This window comes from Lepeophtheirus salmonis, chromosome 4, assembly GCF_016086655.4.
Source record: "Lepeophtheirus salmonis chromosome 4, UVic_Lsal_1.4, whole genome shotgun sequence".
Classification (NCBI taxonomy): domain Eukaryota; kingdom Metazoa; phylum Arthropoda; class Copepoda; order Siphonostomatoida; family Caligidae; genus Lepeophtheirus; species Lepeophtheirus salmonis.
Genome location: NC_052134.2, coordinates 43823796 through 43840818, shown reverse-complemented (window position 1 = coordinate 43840818; position 17023 = coordinate 43823796). Strand labels below are relative to the sequence as shown.

At 30.9% G+C, this 17023-nt stretch overlaps 2 protein-coding genes across 2 annotated transcripts; one reads left to right on the top strand and one right to left on the bottom strand.

The window, feature by feature from the left end:
• The first annotated feature begins 1092 nt into the window (after window positions 1-1092).
• On the top strand, window positions 1093-13151 carry LOC121116617 (uncharacterized). The gene is made up of 9 exons (XM_040710880.2): window positions 1093-1671; window positions 1766-2164; window positions 2242-2925; window positions 5933-5981; window positions 9164-9482; window positions 10437-10684; window positions 11476-11873; window positions 11970-12368; window positions 12446-13151. Exons 1-9 carry the CDS (start codon window positions 1604-1606, stop codon window positions 13128-13130), a joined length of 3249 nt encoding a protein of 1082 aa, XP_040566814.1. The 5' UTR covers window positions 1093-1603; the 3' UTR covers window positions 13131-13151.
• A 282-nt stretch (window positions 13152-13433) lies between these two features.
• On the bottom strand, window positions 13434-16952 carry LOC121116037 (uncharacterized). The gene is given in 7 exon segments (XM_071888061.1): window positions 13434-13759; window positions 13821-13950; window positions 14022-14045; window positions 14047-14415; window positions 14500-14653; window positions 14727-14981; window positions 16501-16952. Coding segments are annotated over 7 exon segments (1515 nt in total). The 5' UTR covers window positions 16791-16952; the 3' UTR covers window positions 13434-13466.
• Between the last annotated feature and the right edge of the window lie 71 nt (window positions 16953-17023).

The following is a 17023-nucleotide window of genomic DNA, read 5'->3' as shown; positions in this document are numbered from 1 at the left end:
TAAAATTTTTCATTATTCAAATAAAACAGATACTATGGAGAAAGTCATCCAACTCCAGATCGCAGCGTCAAGAATTTGGATTTTCTTCATTCTGAACAACCTCTTGCCGACATTGGTAACTTTGTATCCTACATGAACACTCAATATAATATGGATTGCTATTGGTAGATCTTATCCTAGAACGTTAGCATCATAGTTAAGATACAAGTATCCAAATTTGATACACGGAGTAGTTTCTTACTCTGGTCCTGTATTAACAAAATCTTACTTTTATGAGTTTAAAGTTGTGGATCAAGTATTTGGTGTGACAAATCCTATATGTGGTATAACTGTTATGAGTGGGTATGTTTCAAATTAAAAGACATCCCCAACATCAAGTCAGAATGCGAGTACTTTCGAAAAAATTTACTAACTATCTTTTTAGTAGCAGTAATAATTTGAATCGAAACAAAGTTAAGACGTGTTAACTTTTATGGAGAGTGTCAAGTTGGCAATTGATATATAAAAGGTGCACAGAGTTTGGATGCTATCAATCATCCAACCAGACATGTAATTATTACATTACCTATATTACGGTAAAGTTTTTTGAGGATGAATGCATATAATATTTGGAACATATTTCAATAAGAAATTACTTACAAATAGGAGGTTAAGTTTCAAATTTAAAGACTTCTCCAACATCAAGACAGAATGAGAATAGTCCAACCAGACAGGGCATCCTTACAGTATTTATTTTCCTTCTTCTTTTTTTATATTCAATGTATCTAAATATGAATATATTTAGAACATATTTTAATAAAAAATTACTTGAAAATTGAAACTTTTGGTCCTTGGCATGCTATAGCTATTTTCCAGAGAAAGAACAAATTATTTCCATTTTTGGAACATCACATTGTGCTAATATGTATCCCGAATCATCCCAAGATCCCAATCAACTAAAGGAAGTACGAACAGACATTTTAAACAAACTACAATCCTGGTTGGAATGAGTATAGTTACTAAAACATAGTTATTTTCTTTCAATTTCATTATTTTTTCGTCATTACGGTCATTTGAAAAAAAATATTTCAATTGATTAATTATTTTAAATGCTGTTTTAGTATGGATTAAAAAAGGAGATTCTGTTATCTATATCCTGATATCAGAATCTAATTATAATAAATAATATTTTACATTGCTAATCAAATCAGTTTAAATTATCTATAGTATTATATTTTGTTATCTTTGAAGTATGTATAATATCATATAAATAAGCATATTAACTTTGTTGTAGTTAGTAATCGCTGCTCCAAAAATCACATCATGAGATCAATTACTGCATTACTGTTTGTTTGTCTCATGAGCATTGCTTATGGTCAAAATGGAAGGGATTCTTTTCTTATTAAACTCATGGATATGAAAAAAAGTACTTTCTCCTCCAGAACTCAAGGATAAATCACGGATTTCTACAAGTTTTTACGATCAAACTTTAGATCATTTCAATACTAAAAATAAAAAAGCATGGAAACAAAGGTACTTTGTTAATGAAGAGAACTTTAAGGATAAGGAAAATGGACCAGTCTTTTTATATATTGGCGGGGAAGCTACAGCTTCAATTAGTTGGATGAAGTATGGATCGTGGTATGAATATGCACAAAAAGTTGGAGCATTAATGATACAATTGGAACATAGGTATAGTATATAGTTTTGGTGATTTCTGCATGAATCAATGAACCATTTCATTTATCTATCCAATAAAATCACTCTTATAATATTTTTTAAACAGATTTTATGGTGAAAGTCATCCCACTGAAAATTTGTCTACCGAGAATTTGAAATATTTAACATCTCAACAAGCAATTGAAGATATTGTCGAATTTATCGCTCATATTAAAGAAAAATATGATATCCCCAATAATAAGTGGGTAACATTTGGTGGTTCTTATCCTGGATCTCTTTCTCTATGGATGAGATCACTATATCCAGAGCTTATTGCAGGAGCCCTTTCCTCCTCTGCTCCAGTTGAAGCAAAAGTTGATTTTGAAGAGTACTTAGGTGTTGTAAACAATGACATGCGTATTCGTGATCCAGATTGCCCAGCCGCTGTGATTGAAGGTATCAAAGAAACAGAAGCTCTAATCAATAGTGGAAAGGAAGGATGGCAAAAAGTAGCAAAACTCTACAAGTAATATATAATAATATTTTACATACTATGTGTTAAATATATGTACTAATTCAATTTCAAAATTATCTTTCGTATAGGCTCTGCCCTGGTTGGTCCGGTGATAATGAGAAGGACGTAAAAAATTTATTCCGCTCTATAGTTGGAGCCTTTTACTCTGCATCTCAGTATGACAGCTCCTTGACTACTAATGATGTATCTAAATTATGTTCCTTCATGAAGAATATTTACTTTGGTGATACAAATATGGAGAAACTTGCAAGTACATTAGCCGCTGTGTATGGTGGCTCTTGTATCAACGTAAATTACGAAGATATGATGGACTTTATTAGGAATGAAGAATGGTCTGTAGAGGATGTTGGCTACCGTCAATGGGTTTTCCAAACTTGTAATGAATTTGGATGGTATCAAACGGGTAATCTATGGGGTTCATTTCTACCAGTTGAGTTTTCTGTAGAGCAATGTAAGGATATATATGGTCCTGAATTTACAAGTGAAAAGGTTTATTCTAGTGCCAAATACAGCAACGACTTCTATGGAGCCAAGAACCCTTCCTTGTCAAACACAATCATAACCCATGGATCTTTTGATCCCTGGCATCCTATGGGTATCCTGAATGACATGAATGATAGCGTTAAGGCTTTTGTTATCAATGGAACTTCACATTGCTTTGACTTGTATCCAGCAAATCCTTTTTCCGATTCCGATCAACTTACTCATGTTCGCAATACAACATTTGAACATATTAAAATGTGGATTAAATAGTCCACCAAGAAAACATAATGATGTTAAATCTACGAATTACTTATGTTTAAAGTATGCAAAATTTGGGAAATAAATATTTGATCATATAATAAAAGTATAATTAGGCGCTTAATCATTTCAATGAGTGCATCTGGGCAAACGAATGAAGAGAAATCAGTATCCTGGAGATTGGATTAGAGTATTAATAATTTTATTTGTCTTCAAAAAGTCAAAATTAAATACAAGCAACAGTAATTATTTTCAATACGATCAAATTATTCACATTCAAATTTCCAGTAAATCCAAAATTTTATTTTTTAAGTGATTTAGGATAAATTTTATATAAGAGAACATATACAGATACTTATTGTATATATATATAATATATTTCTTTAATGGAAGCTCTGCGTATAATAATAATATTATGAGCTATATTAAATTTCCACCTTTTGACAAACAATTTTAAAGATAAGTTGGTTTTTTTTTAAGGAATCGCCAAGCAGAATAATAATAACAAAGCAATTTGTGGCATTAATAGTTTGAATAAAGAAGTTAACTATTCCAGTGAATATAATAATTAAAAAAATATTTAAAATCTATTGGAGTATAAGAAATAAACTAAGTATTTCAGTCCAGGACATTAGAAGCTCCTAAAGAGGAGGCAAGGATTCCTTCATGACCAAGTCCCAAGATCATTGATATAAGCCAACTATTTTTTTTGAGAAATCAGACAAGGCATCAGAGTAGATATGTATAAAATCAAAATTAAAACTTGCAAAAATGAATGTCAGTTACGAAGGCCAATAGAAAAAATGTTTAAATCAACTCTACATACATATATTACATAACGTGTTCGAGCAGGTAGGAAAGATTTTAGAGAAAGCCTTTGGATATAAAAATGAACAAAACGTATAAACAGAGGTGTTTAAAACAAGGACTTCTATATACGTTATGGCTATTTCGTAATTTATTCTTTTTGATAAATAAACAAAGTAATAAGTTATTCTATACATATGTTCTGTTTCCAAAAGAACAGGAATACAATTTCTTGTTGAATCCTCATCGTTAATATAATAAATTGGTCATTTTATTATTTCCATGAAGAAATTTTGGCTATTTCTTCATAGAAATAATATGAAGAACTACTCTTTTAATAAAATATTAATAAGCAATATTAAAATACAGTATGAAATAAAATACTATGATGATTTTAATAATATGTAATTTATTTTAAAAATGGAGAAGAAATAGTATGACTGTGATGGTCTGGGAGTATTTAAGCTATAAATAGCAGTTGGTATGATTGACTTATTTGGCTAACTACCAAATGATTTCGGGCCTTTTTTCTGTGTCTTTTTGGAGGAAAGGTTGTATGATGCAGTATGAATGATCAAGGGCTCCTGTAAGGAGTCCTTGGTATGATACATTGGGATGGACATCGACCGAGTGCGTGTAAAAAGCGGGAGCTAGACATATGGTACTTTAGATTAAAGTTATGGTTTTCGAGGATAGAATATCACGTGATTCTACTATAGAAATGAGAATCCTATTTAGCTATATTTCAAATTACACTAGAACTGTTAATATAAAAAGTAGTCGGAATTTTCAAATCCAGGATTACTTGATTTACTTCGTAACTTTCATATTTCTATATTAATGATCTATTAACATTGAGATCTCCTAAATTTCTTCCCTTAAAGTCGCTAATATGATATGTTGTACAATTAGTATTCAAAAAATAATGGCTAACACCTAGAAATAAAATTCGTCTTCACCCTATCATACTTCAAATACACTAAAACGACTTAAAACTATCTTAAATAAATTCCACATCTAAATGTTCGAATCCATGGAGCATACCCAAGTGTTTACCTGAAGAAACGGATGTTAGACTAATAGGGTGCACACCATTTGAAGCTAAAACTCCCTTTGAGACCATTCACTTCAGGCAGTTGTTCTTCATTGTTCGTAAATCCAGATACAACTTAACTTACAACTACGAAAATCAGGGGTTGTATTTTTGAGGAGACAAAAATACGAAAACTTTTCAAATATGTTCTCCAAGAGATAGGTCCAAAGCCAGATAGAGGAAATCGAAGAAAAATACTTGTAACTTTATCATCCATCTCAAGGGAGAAGATTCTACTCCTTCCTTGCAAAGGAGATTAAAAGATTGCAACATTAAAGAGATCCATTCACGATGAGTAGGGAATTTCAATATTTCAAAAATAATTATTATTTTTGAAATTTAATTTGCACAAAGCACAATATTATATAGAAATAGTAATTATTACGGAGTATGACGTCGTTATCGTTACATTAAAATAGTGAATATTATTAACATAATTTATTAAAGTATTATAACGTATGCTTATAATAGTAAGTTAAATAAGTATGGGTAAATTTTAAAAAAATATAACCAAAAAAACAATTATATTAATTATAACTAGAAGTCATAAGCAGAGAATCAGACAAAAATTTAAATGATACAATATAGAACCTATTAATATAAAATAAAACAAATAGATTCAACAAATTATTAGTGACACTATAAATATACAAAATGAAATGAGACATTTTTAAACAAAAATGAATATACTTATTAGTAGAATAAAATATGGATTGGCAATGCAGACAAAACTATCGAGAAAAGAGCAACACATTATCTTAAGGAGTCTAAAATTACCTTCTACTCGTTTTTGAATGACGAAATAGGCACACATGTAATAAAGAAATCCATGGTCCAGGTTATATAGGTCATTATCCATATAGATTATACATCACAAAATCCACCTTATAAATGGAATTATGATTGAGAAAAGTTTTTTCTCCGTTATATACATCAAGGAAACTGAAGGACTATTATAAATGAAATATTTTTCTTACAGTAAGAGACGAAGCAGAGTTGACTTAAGAACAAAAACTTCCGAATTTCAATGAAGGAGCAGTGGATGGACGATAAGAACTCTTTCTATTCCTCACGTGGGCTTTCATTGGATTATTCTGTCTTTTTATGAAACTCATCAGTTCTTATAGCAGCATACGATTATTCCGTAGAAGATTTGGAGGAATTTATGTATTATTACCTTCAAAGGGAAGGGCATCTGCACAATGAACGATCCTTCCATGAAAGAAAATGAGATCGACCGAGTGAGGCACACAGAGACGAGATCCTTTGAACAAAACATGAAGAGAGGATCAGAAAGGGTGTTGTTTGAATATCCAAATGAAAAAATATGAACTCCAAGATGGATGGAGATCCAATTAAATGCAATTCAGGCGGAGGGGAACTTTTTTAAGGCATCTGACAGATAAAATTAATTATATTGAATATTACTAAGGTAAGAGGCAAACTAAAGTCTTTATTAGAGGAAGATGTTGTACACAAAAAATATTAATAAATAATGATGGAAAAAAGAAGAGAGTTAAAAAAAAGGACAATCTACAAACTGTTTTCCTTTTCTAATCTCATAACAGTAATTTATTTGACCAAACAGCCCATCTTTAATACAATAAAGATAACGACGTTCTATAAGAAGAGTTACGACACAAAGCAAACTGCCTGACGTCAGCTGACAATCAGCTATAATAAATTTGTGACCTTATTCAAATCTTACTAACTCTGAAAACAAAGTAATTTTTCCAATAAATCGACCTAAAATCCCAAAATTAGGATAGAAATGCCTTTGTGTAGCTCTGTTAAATGATCAAGCAAATCTTGAGACAAAGATGCCACGCTTTTTTCCTTTCCAAACTATAAGAGTATATCAAAGAAATGTATAGTACGAATGAACCAGCCTGATATCCTTACGAAATTATCCATCTTCAAATGGATTAGTTTACGGCTCTAAATTTTTTTAGTGGAATTTTCGAATGTGGAAATCATTTTTAGATCAACGATCAAAGATTTAAAAAAGATGACAAAAATTGAAAAATCTATTACCGAAATGGTTTTTGGAATGATATAGTCGTCTACAGACATTCTTAAATGCCATGGCATAGTTAATTTTCTTATTAGTAGCTATATTCGTATTCGGCTGCACATAGATTTACAGAACAAACCAAAATTATAAAAGAGGATAAAAAAGTTACATATAGTTTCAGTTATAGTACATAGTATGTCAATGACAGAAACATCAAAATAAATATTTTTCTAAATTTTTTTATTTTAGTATAATCTTTTCCCTTTTAAAATCGATTTTTTGACATTATAAGTTTATAAAATCAAGTGTTTTTTTAAGGGGGAGAATCTTAAAATTAAAGCATTATTCAGTTAATTAAAGATTTAAAATATTGGTATGTTTGTCATTTTTATAATTACAAGTAATTACTTCATTTTCTATAACTTCCACTGAAAATTTAAGACTAGAATATAATTATAATTCCAATGCTCCTCTGACAGAAGAAATCAATTATTAAAATGAAATTTAGAACAAAAGTTTATAAAGCACCAGAAATTCAAAAATATTGTATAAAATAATTGTCGAATCTAATTGAAAATTGGAAGACCATAAGAATAAATATTTAATCAAAAAGTTAATTCCTTATTCCCATGAAATCATTATTTAATTTATATTTTTGTAATTTATAATTGCAAGTAAACATTTTCTGTAAATGTTAGTTTTCATATTCATTGAGTATATGTATAATATAAATAGTTGTCTAATTTTATGTTGTAAGCCTAATGTTTTCTAATTTGAATTAGTTGTTTAAACTAAAATGAACGAATTATGTTTTAAAAAAATAATGTTATCATTTAATAATAATTTTATTAGGTTTCATCTACTTTCAATGTAATGGATGTAAGTAGTTTAATTAAAGTATCAATTGTAGTTACATAAGGTTGGCGTAAGGGAGCGCTCTATTGTCGCAACTCTTATTATTGGGATGTTTCTAAAACAACAAAAAGTATTTCTTAATTTGGAAAATGCAACGTTACTAGAACAAGGTTAGGCAACAATGTTCTAGTAACATTGGAAAAATGCATGATAGAATGACGTCATCACGCAATCGTAACTAAAAATTGTGGGATTTGTAAAGAGTGATCTAGTGCTCGAGTAGAGAATGATCAAAAGAAAGTGAATTTTATTTTTGAGCAACTATTATTATTAAAAAGTCCAATGAAAGGAAGAATTTAAGTTGCTTACTATGTTCAAGCTGTGGGAAACATGTAGTTATACATTGTTACAATGGTTCCAATTGTCACTAGAAATTCGAAAATTATTAAAGAATGGGCTATGTCTGTAATTAAATTATTAAGAGAAATTGGATTCGATATAGTCGCATTAGTTTGTGATGCCCATGCTTCGAATCGAAAATTAGATCATCAAGAATTATGTTAAGACATCAATAGAATACCCGTATTCAATTGGAAATCGAATATTTTTTTATAACACATCGGTCAATAAGTCCCGGTTCTAACTACCAAACGGCCCCACTAACAAAATATTTTTCGGAACTACAAAAATTTCAAAAGGTAACTGTCAAAATTTCATGACGTTTGGTTTATTATTTATCGAGTTACAGTGGTTTAAGTGACGCTACTTTCGTGATTCTTAAAAACGATGGATTCAAAGCAATTTAGTGCGTTGAGTTATCATTGCTTTTTGATAAGAAAAAACACCATTCAAGACCAAGCTTGGATTGAAAAATGTTATCGGGACTCTGCCCCATTGAAAACAACCATCGAACGATAGTTTGTCGATTTTAAACGTGATCTTATGGACACCAATGATGCTGAACGCTCTGGTCGGCCAAATGAGGCGGTTATTCCAGAAAACATTGAAAACCCCCTGAAAATCATCATGGGCCATCGCAAAGTGAAGTTGCAAGAGATAGCTGATACTCTGAAGTTATCAAAAAGTAGTGTTTACACCATCATACACGAACATTTGGGTATGAAAAAGCTGTTTTTCAAATGGGTGACGCGTTTGCTCACACAAGAGCAAAAGCAACAACGAGGAGATGATTCAAAAAGCATTTAGGAGATGTGTACGCGAAATAAGAAGGAGCTTTTGCGTCGAAAAACATCCCAATGGATGAAACATGGATTCACCACTTCACTCCAGAATCAAAACGGCAGTCTGCTGAGTGGTGTGTAGACGGAGAAAGCCGTCTAAAGACTCGAACATCGGCTGGGAAGGTCATGACCTCTGTATTTTATTTTGGGATTCGGATGGAATTTTATTCAATGACTACTTGGAACATAGAAAAACAATCAACAGTGACTATTATATTGGTTTCTTGGATCGTTTGAAGGTAGAAATTAACCAGAAAAGACCTCATTTGAAGAAGAAAAAGGTGTTCTTTCACCAAGACAATACACCGTGTCACAAGTTAATAAAAACAGCCGCAAAATTGGTCGAATTGGGTTTCGAATTGCTACCGGACCCACTGTATTCACCAGATCTGTCTCCCAGCGACTACTGGCTCTCCGTAGAACTCAAAGAGATGCTCCGTGGAAAGAGATTTGGCTCAGATGAGGAAGTGATTGTCGAAGCTGAGGTATATTTTGGAGGTCTCGTTAAATCGTTCTACATCCGTGGTATCGAAAAGCTACAAAGACGTTGGAATGATTGTATCGTTCTAAAAGGAGATTATATTGATGAATAAAAATGAATTTTGGCAAAAAAAAATTGTTTTCCTATCTAGGCCCGGGACTTATTGACCGATGTGTTATTTGACACGGTGAATCTTTCTTAAAATTTCTACAATAATTTCATAAAGAAAAAATTATTTATATTTTCCTGTCATTTAGAGAAAATGTGTCTCAAGAAGAAGAATTTTTTGGGCAAATCTCAAGTACTTATTTTAACTTTCTGAAAAGGAACAAGATTTATCCTTAAAGTTTGCACATCAACTCAACAATAAAATTTTGGCTCCTAAATCTATAGAAAAAGTTAAAGTAAATTTAAAAGAACGCTTCTTCAGTTCATCTACTATATCTGGGATTCGGCAATATATATTGGAACCAAACTGCGATATTTCTTGAAATAATAAATAATTTTTAGTGCGTGACATCAATTAAACATCCCAAATTGGGATTCTTTGAACGACGAGACGAACGAAAAGAAATTTTGGAAAATTGCTAAATCAATTTGGACTTCTTGCGTAATTTTTTAAGTTACTTGTTATCTTGGAAAGTGTCACCTATATGTTTCAAGAAGGGCTTGACTTCTGAAACTTTTTCAATAGGAATTCAAACTACTTCTGCCCTCATAAAAATTTCTGAATGTTTATTAAATATTAAAGAAATGAAGTACATTTTTCTTGGAAACATAACGCTCGATCCCATAGAGTGACATTTTGGATAATATAAACAGCTCTCTGGTGCCGACTATTTTATGAGCTATCGGCAATTTTTGTAGGCTGAAAAGAAAATGAGGATAGAAAAATTAGTTAAGTCAAATAATCTCAATCTTGCTGGGGTATTTCACGTCTTAAAAGAAGATGATCAGTCATTTGAAAATGTTACTCTAACTCGACATGTTATTTTTCATATCCATGTATATGGTATCTTACATAATTAAAGCGTTTAAATCAAAAGATTGTGATTGCTTAAAGTCCTTGATATCTAATAGGCCAATCAATGAATGCGTAGATTACGATGAGGGGGATCATGAGCTGATCGAAAGCTTTCAAGATCAAATTGATAGAGGTGGCTTTAAAAGAACATCGGGTTTACTCTATTTAACTGCACTTCACGCAAATCAATTGCATGACATTATATTTTCATCAGAAGAAGCAAAGATGTCTGTGAATTCTTCAAATCCTAGAAGGGTATTTGTGGAAACATTTGTCAGCATTTAAAATGTGTAGAATGTACAATTCTAACTGAATTAAAGTGTGATAAATGACATCATTTTATGGATTATACCGCACAAGTTGCATTTAAATTTTGTAATTTTTTTAGTAAAAAATTTAAGGAACGTTCTCTGCCAATTGTCCTACAAGTAGAAAAATTACTATATTGAATTCATAATCTTGAATTTTAGTTTTGCTCCCCTTTTAATAAATAAGGTTTTTGTTAAATGCTAACCAGTATTTTATTTCATTACTAACTATATTTAAAAAATATAACATATTGTTTCTGGAATTATTGTGTTTATTTGTTCTACTGGAATGCAACATGATAATTATAGAAACAGGAACATTGAAAAAGACATAAGTCATGCAAGTAATGTTCCTGCAAGAGGAACTTATGTAGATCTAATATACCTATCACTGCTATTTCATATTCTCGGATCCAATTTTAGAGAGATTTTTGATCTAAAATAAGTCATCAGTCCCCTCTTTTATTATTCCCATGCTAAATAATAAAATTATTCTGCTTACAAATGGTAACAGAAATCCCACAAAAGGATGTTCTGTAATCTATATCCTGAGAACTGAATCTAAGGATGATAAATTTTATACATTATTTTATTCGTAGTAATGAACAATTTCCTTAATGGCGTAGTTAAAAAATTACATTACTAATCAAATTAGTTAAACTTATCTAAAGTATTATATTTTGTTATCTTAGAAGTATGTATAATATCATATAAATAAGCATATTGGGCTTGTTATAGTTAGCAATCCCTGCTTCAAAGTTACCCATCATGAGATCCATTACTGCGTTACTATTTTTTTGCCTCATGAGCATTGCATATGCTAAAAATGGAAGAGATTCTTTTCTTATTAAAGTTATGGATATAAAAAAAGTACTTTCTCCTCCAGAACTCAAGGATAAATCACGGATTTCTACAAGTTTTTACGATCAAACTTTAGATCATTTCAATACTAAAAATAAAAAAGCATGGAAACAAAGGTACTTTGTTAATGAAGAGAACTTTAAGGATAAGGAGAATGGACCTGTCTTTCTATCTATTGGTGGGGAAGGTACAGCTTCAATTGGTTGGATGAAGTATGGATCGTGGTATGAATATGCACAAAAAGTTGGAGCATTGATGATCCAATTGGAACATAGGTATGATAAACTTATTTGTTGTTTCTAGCATAATTTTAATAAGGCATTCAATTTATATGACGAATAAAATTACTTTTATTATATTTTTTAAAATAGATTTTATGGTGAAAGTCGTCCCACTGAAAATTTGTCCACTGAGAATTTGAAATATTTAACATCTCAACAAGCAATTGAAGATATTATCGAATTTATCGCTCATATTAAAGAAAAATATGATATCCCCAATAATAAGTGGGTAACATTTGGTGGTTCTTATCCTGGATCTCTTTCTCTATGGATGAGATCACTATATCCAGAGCTTATTGCAGGAGCCCTTTCCTCCTCTGCTCCAGTTGAAGCAAAAGTTGATTTTGAAGAGTACTTAGGTGTTGTAAACAATGACATGCGTATTCGTGATCCAGATTGCCCAGCCGCTGTGATTGAAGGTATCAAAGAAACAGAAGCTCTAATCAATAGTGGAAAGGAAGGATGGCAAAAAGTAGCAAAACTCTACAAGTAATATATAATAATATTTTACATACTATGTGTTAAATATATGTACTAATTCAATTTCAAAATTATCTTTCGTATAGGCTCTGCCCTGGTTGGTCCGGTGATAATGAGAAGGACGTAAAAAGTTTATTCGACTCTATAGTTGGAACCTTTTATTCTGCATCTCAGTATGACAGCTCCTTGACTACTAATGATGTATCTCATTTATGTTCCTTCATGAAGAATAGTAATTATGGTGATACAAATATGGAGAAACTTGCGAGTATATTAATCGCATTGGATGGTAGCTCCTGTATTAACGCAAAATACAAAGACTTGATAGACTATATGAGGGATGAAGAATGGTATGATGATGATGAAGGCTACCGTCAATGGGTTTTTCAAACTTGCAATGAATTTGGATGGTATCAAACGGGTAATCTATGGGGTTCATTTCTACCAGTAGAGTTTTCTTTAGAGCAATGTAAGGATATATATGGCCCTGAATTTACAAGTGAAAAGGTTTATTCTAGTGCCAAATACAGCAACGACTTCTATGGAGCCAAGAACCCTTCCTTGTCAAACACAATCATAACCCATGGATCTTTTGATCCCTGGCATCCTATGGGTATCCTGAATGACATGAATGATAGCGTTAAGGCTTTTGTTATCAATGGAACTTCACATTGCTTTGATTTGGATCCAGCAGATCCTTTTTCAGATTCCGATCAACTTACTCATGTTCGCAATACAACATTTGAACATATTAAAATGTGGATTAAATAGTTGACCAAGAAAACATTATTATGTTAAATCTTTGACTGAATTACTTGTTTAAAGTATTAAATAATGATGAAAATAAATATTTGATCATTGATTGTATAATTAGTAAAAAATGTATGAATGACTTTAATTAGTGTATTAATATTTTATTTGTCTACAAAAAGTCAAAATTAAATTCTAGCAACAATAATTATTCACTTTCAAATTTCCTATAAACCAAAATTTGATTTTTGAAAGTGGTTTAGGATAGGTTTATGTAAGGAAATAGATATGTAAATTTAAAAAAAAAACATGTATAATGTCAAGTTTAACGTATAGTATGGATATTATTTTTTTAATTTAAATTTTCCACCTTATTTTTTTGACAAACAATTTAAAAGCTAAGTAGTTTAATATAGAGGAATAGCCAAACAGAATCAAAATTGCATAGCAATTTGTGGCATAAATAGTTTGAACAAAGAAGTTTACTATTCCAGTGAATATATTAGAAAACAAAAAATAAGGTAATCCATTGTAACAAACTGCATCTAAAAGATACGATGCAGGGTTGGGGAGTTGGATAGCTGGATTTTCATTACTCTTTGGTTTAATAGGATTTATAAAGCTCGATTTTCGTTTCGAAGAGACTTTCCCTGTAAATGATTAAAAAAAAATATTAACAAATGTATAAAATTACTTATTTTAAATTGTTACCTCCTTTATTACTCTTTCCATTTCGACCTGATTTTGAATTTTCTAGATAAACAACAAACAACTCCCGATACCATAAGCCAATAATTTTAAAAAGTAAAAAAAACGCACATTGTGAAAGATTAAAGGCAAGCTATAAAGACAAAATATGATACTCATTGAAATTATTCAATATGTATATATATATATATGTAAGGAGTTTACCATCCAGTTGAAATATGACCAATTAGCCATTCGTCTAGAAGGGAGAAGAAATAGGTCCTGTGAGTACATTAATGAACACCACATAACTATGCTCCAAAAAAGATAGTGATTTGAAAAGTTTAATACAGCTTTTAATGGATGAATCTTCCGCGATACTGCCTTGTATTTGTACACCCCAATACACTCCACCAAGATAAATGGCAACATAGCCTAATAAAGACATGATTCCTTCTCTATTGGAAGAGAAAAAATCACCTCTATGAGTATTTGAGTCCAGAATATAAGAAGCTCCTAAAGAGGAAGCAAGGATTCCTTCATGAGCAAGTCCTAAGAACAGTGATATAAGCCAACTATGTTTTTGAGAAATCAGACATAGCAACAGAGTAGACAGAATCTATAAATATATGGGTAAAAATTAAAACAAGTCAAAATGAATGTCATTGAATTCGGGATGATTTGCGTGTAAATACCTTTACAAAGGCCAATGTGAAAAAAAAAAGTTCCAATGAACTCCATATTCCGTAACATGTTCTTGATAATTTAAAAGTTTAACTGAGATTACTCTTGTTATACCCAAAACGAGCAGACATGAACTATTTTGGAGAGAGTTAATTATGCGGAAGCTTTTAGATCTGAAAATGACAAGACGTATACATATATCTATAATAAATCTAATATTTATGTAGCATTGAATATAATATTTACTTTGAGTTAAAAACATGTCTAGCTTCATAAGAAAGTAATCCATTTGCAAAAACGAATGACCCCACACCCAAATCCATGAACCCATAGCCGTAACTTTCTGTTTTTATAAATCGTCGGGGAAAAACAGGGAAATCCACTGCCAGTATTGTTATACATGTACTCATGAGTAGGTTTCCTCTGTAGGCATTTATAAAGTCGTATATAACCGTTTTAGAAGAGGTACTATTAGACGTAAAAGAGTTCCAACTTTTTGCACTAAAAAAAAAAGAGGAGTACTTAATTATAACTATCATTATAAATAAATATGTTACTAGATAATATTGCAACAAGTATTTTTGGGCAAAGACATCTCACCTCTATACAATTTAAGAGTACAGGTCATTTCAAATTTTAAATTCTACAAGTTGATATCAATAAGTAAGATGAAAAATTTAGAGGACTTCAAGAAAATAACGTAATAATTGAATATTCTTTCGATGATCGATATATTAATAGTGTAATTTTGATTATTTTAATTAAAACTACTAATTGATAAGTCGAATAAGGGACATAATTACTCGTAAATGTATCATAAATGCGTGATTATAATGGATCGAAAGGAAATCATAGCAAAAATTAATGATTTATATTCCAAAATGATTGATGTTGTTTCTATTGAATAATTAGATACGAGACGTATAAATTGTAACTTGTACGATTGCCTTATACAAGTTACAATTTGTTTGTTAAATAGAGGTTCATTTAATTTTAAAACGACTCATTTTAAAAATCATTAACTATACATAGATGCTATTATTTAATTAAAATGACTTATTTCCCAATTATGCATCTGCGAGATAGAACTATGGATCATTGGGTTGACTTAATAGGCAACAGAATAATATTTATTAATTAATAATTCCATTATTATATGAATTCCATATAATGGAATTTCTATCATATTCAATCGTGCGACAATATTAATACCTGTAAAAAGTGTTAATACATATTCTAATACAAATCATAATCTGTTAGTAATTTCATTTTAATTGAACCCTGGACATCCCTGTATTTATAAATAATTTCAAATGCTTATTAAGTAAAAACCCAACATAAGTCCTATTCATAGTGCGTTTGTACTGACATCATAATTGAAGGTGACACAATCTTGGGGGCACAAATTTTATATTTTGACAACATAAATGGATAAATTTATAATGAATCTAGATGTAAATTCATCAAATGACTATATTAATAAAAAAGACTTAACTACTGCATCGAATACTACTTGATGCCAATCATAAAGAGTGATGTTTAAATTAAATCAAAGCAATATGTACTGAAAATCCCTATGTAATGTCTAAATTTGTAGAATTTTTTTTGTGTTCATCGATTAAGAACGAGAAAAGTTGGGCAATTAGAGAATAATATCTTATTATTTCCATTGTAATATTTAATTTTTTTCTACAATATGGAAATAAGATTCTATAAAGAAATAATAACATATTTTTGATAAGAAAGTTATGTGTAAGTCCTTTTATTTGTTGGACCCACTTTGAAATCCAATAGATTACTGGTTTCCTTAGTATTCATGAAAAAAAGAGTATTAATTGCTATAAAAACTTGGTTGTTATGTCCCCAAAAAGTTCGACATCAACAATGCTGACGTCACATGAAAACCCCCAAACTAAAATAATAGGCGATATGTCTTTCGCCAGAAATATTAGTGGCAAGATTATCGGACACGACTAAATGCGAAACAATGGAATGAGATGATGTGAAAAAGGAGTCCTACAAGTATGACTTTCTGTAAACGTAGTAGAATATGCAGAAAGAGATGCCAAGAAGTGCAAAGAGAATCCAGAGAGATTTTTCTGAGCAGCATGTGAGTGAAAGAAGAATTGGAAGCGTGAAGAGACTTGTTTCCAGGAGAAAGGAGGAACGAGACAGAAAAGGAGCAAGGAGTTGAGAGAGCAAATATGAGGCTGGAAGGATGAGGGAAAGGCCAAAGATCTCCCAAGGATCCTTGGACCCTTTATTATTCCCTACAAATCGCTCATGAAGAACTTTATAGTGCTCATCCATGATGATGATGATAAAATTCTTTGGTCTTTGGATTAGATGGATCTATGCCTGCAGCTTTGATTCACTAACCAACATGCTTCATTATTAATTAATATATTATGATTGTGATTTAATACAGAATATGCGGTGCTTCTTTCACTCTTTTGTTATTGTTTTGTCCCCCTTTTATGACGTCAGTCGGGGGATGCGACTGAGGTCACAGGGAGAAGAAAAGAAGCTGAGTTATGACTTCC

Excerpts from the sequence above, each read along its gene's own strand:
- LOC121116617 (XM_040710880.2), top strand. The coding sequence starts at position 1,604 with ATGAAGTATGGATCGTGGTATGAATATGCACAAAAAGTTGGAGCATTA. Across the intron at positions 5,982-9,163 it reads GAAGATTTGGAGGAATTTAT|GTAGAAATTAACCAGAAAAG; the intron begins GTATTATTACCT and ends GATCGTTTGAAG. Across the intron at positions 10,685-11,475 it reads ATTCTTCAAATCCTAGAAGG|TTAGCAATCCCTGCTTCAAA; the intron begins GTATTTGTGGAA and ends GGCTTGTTATAG.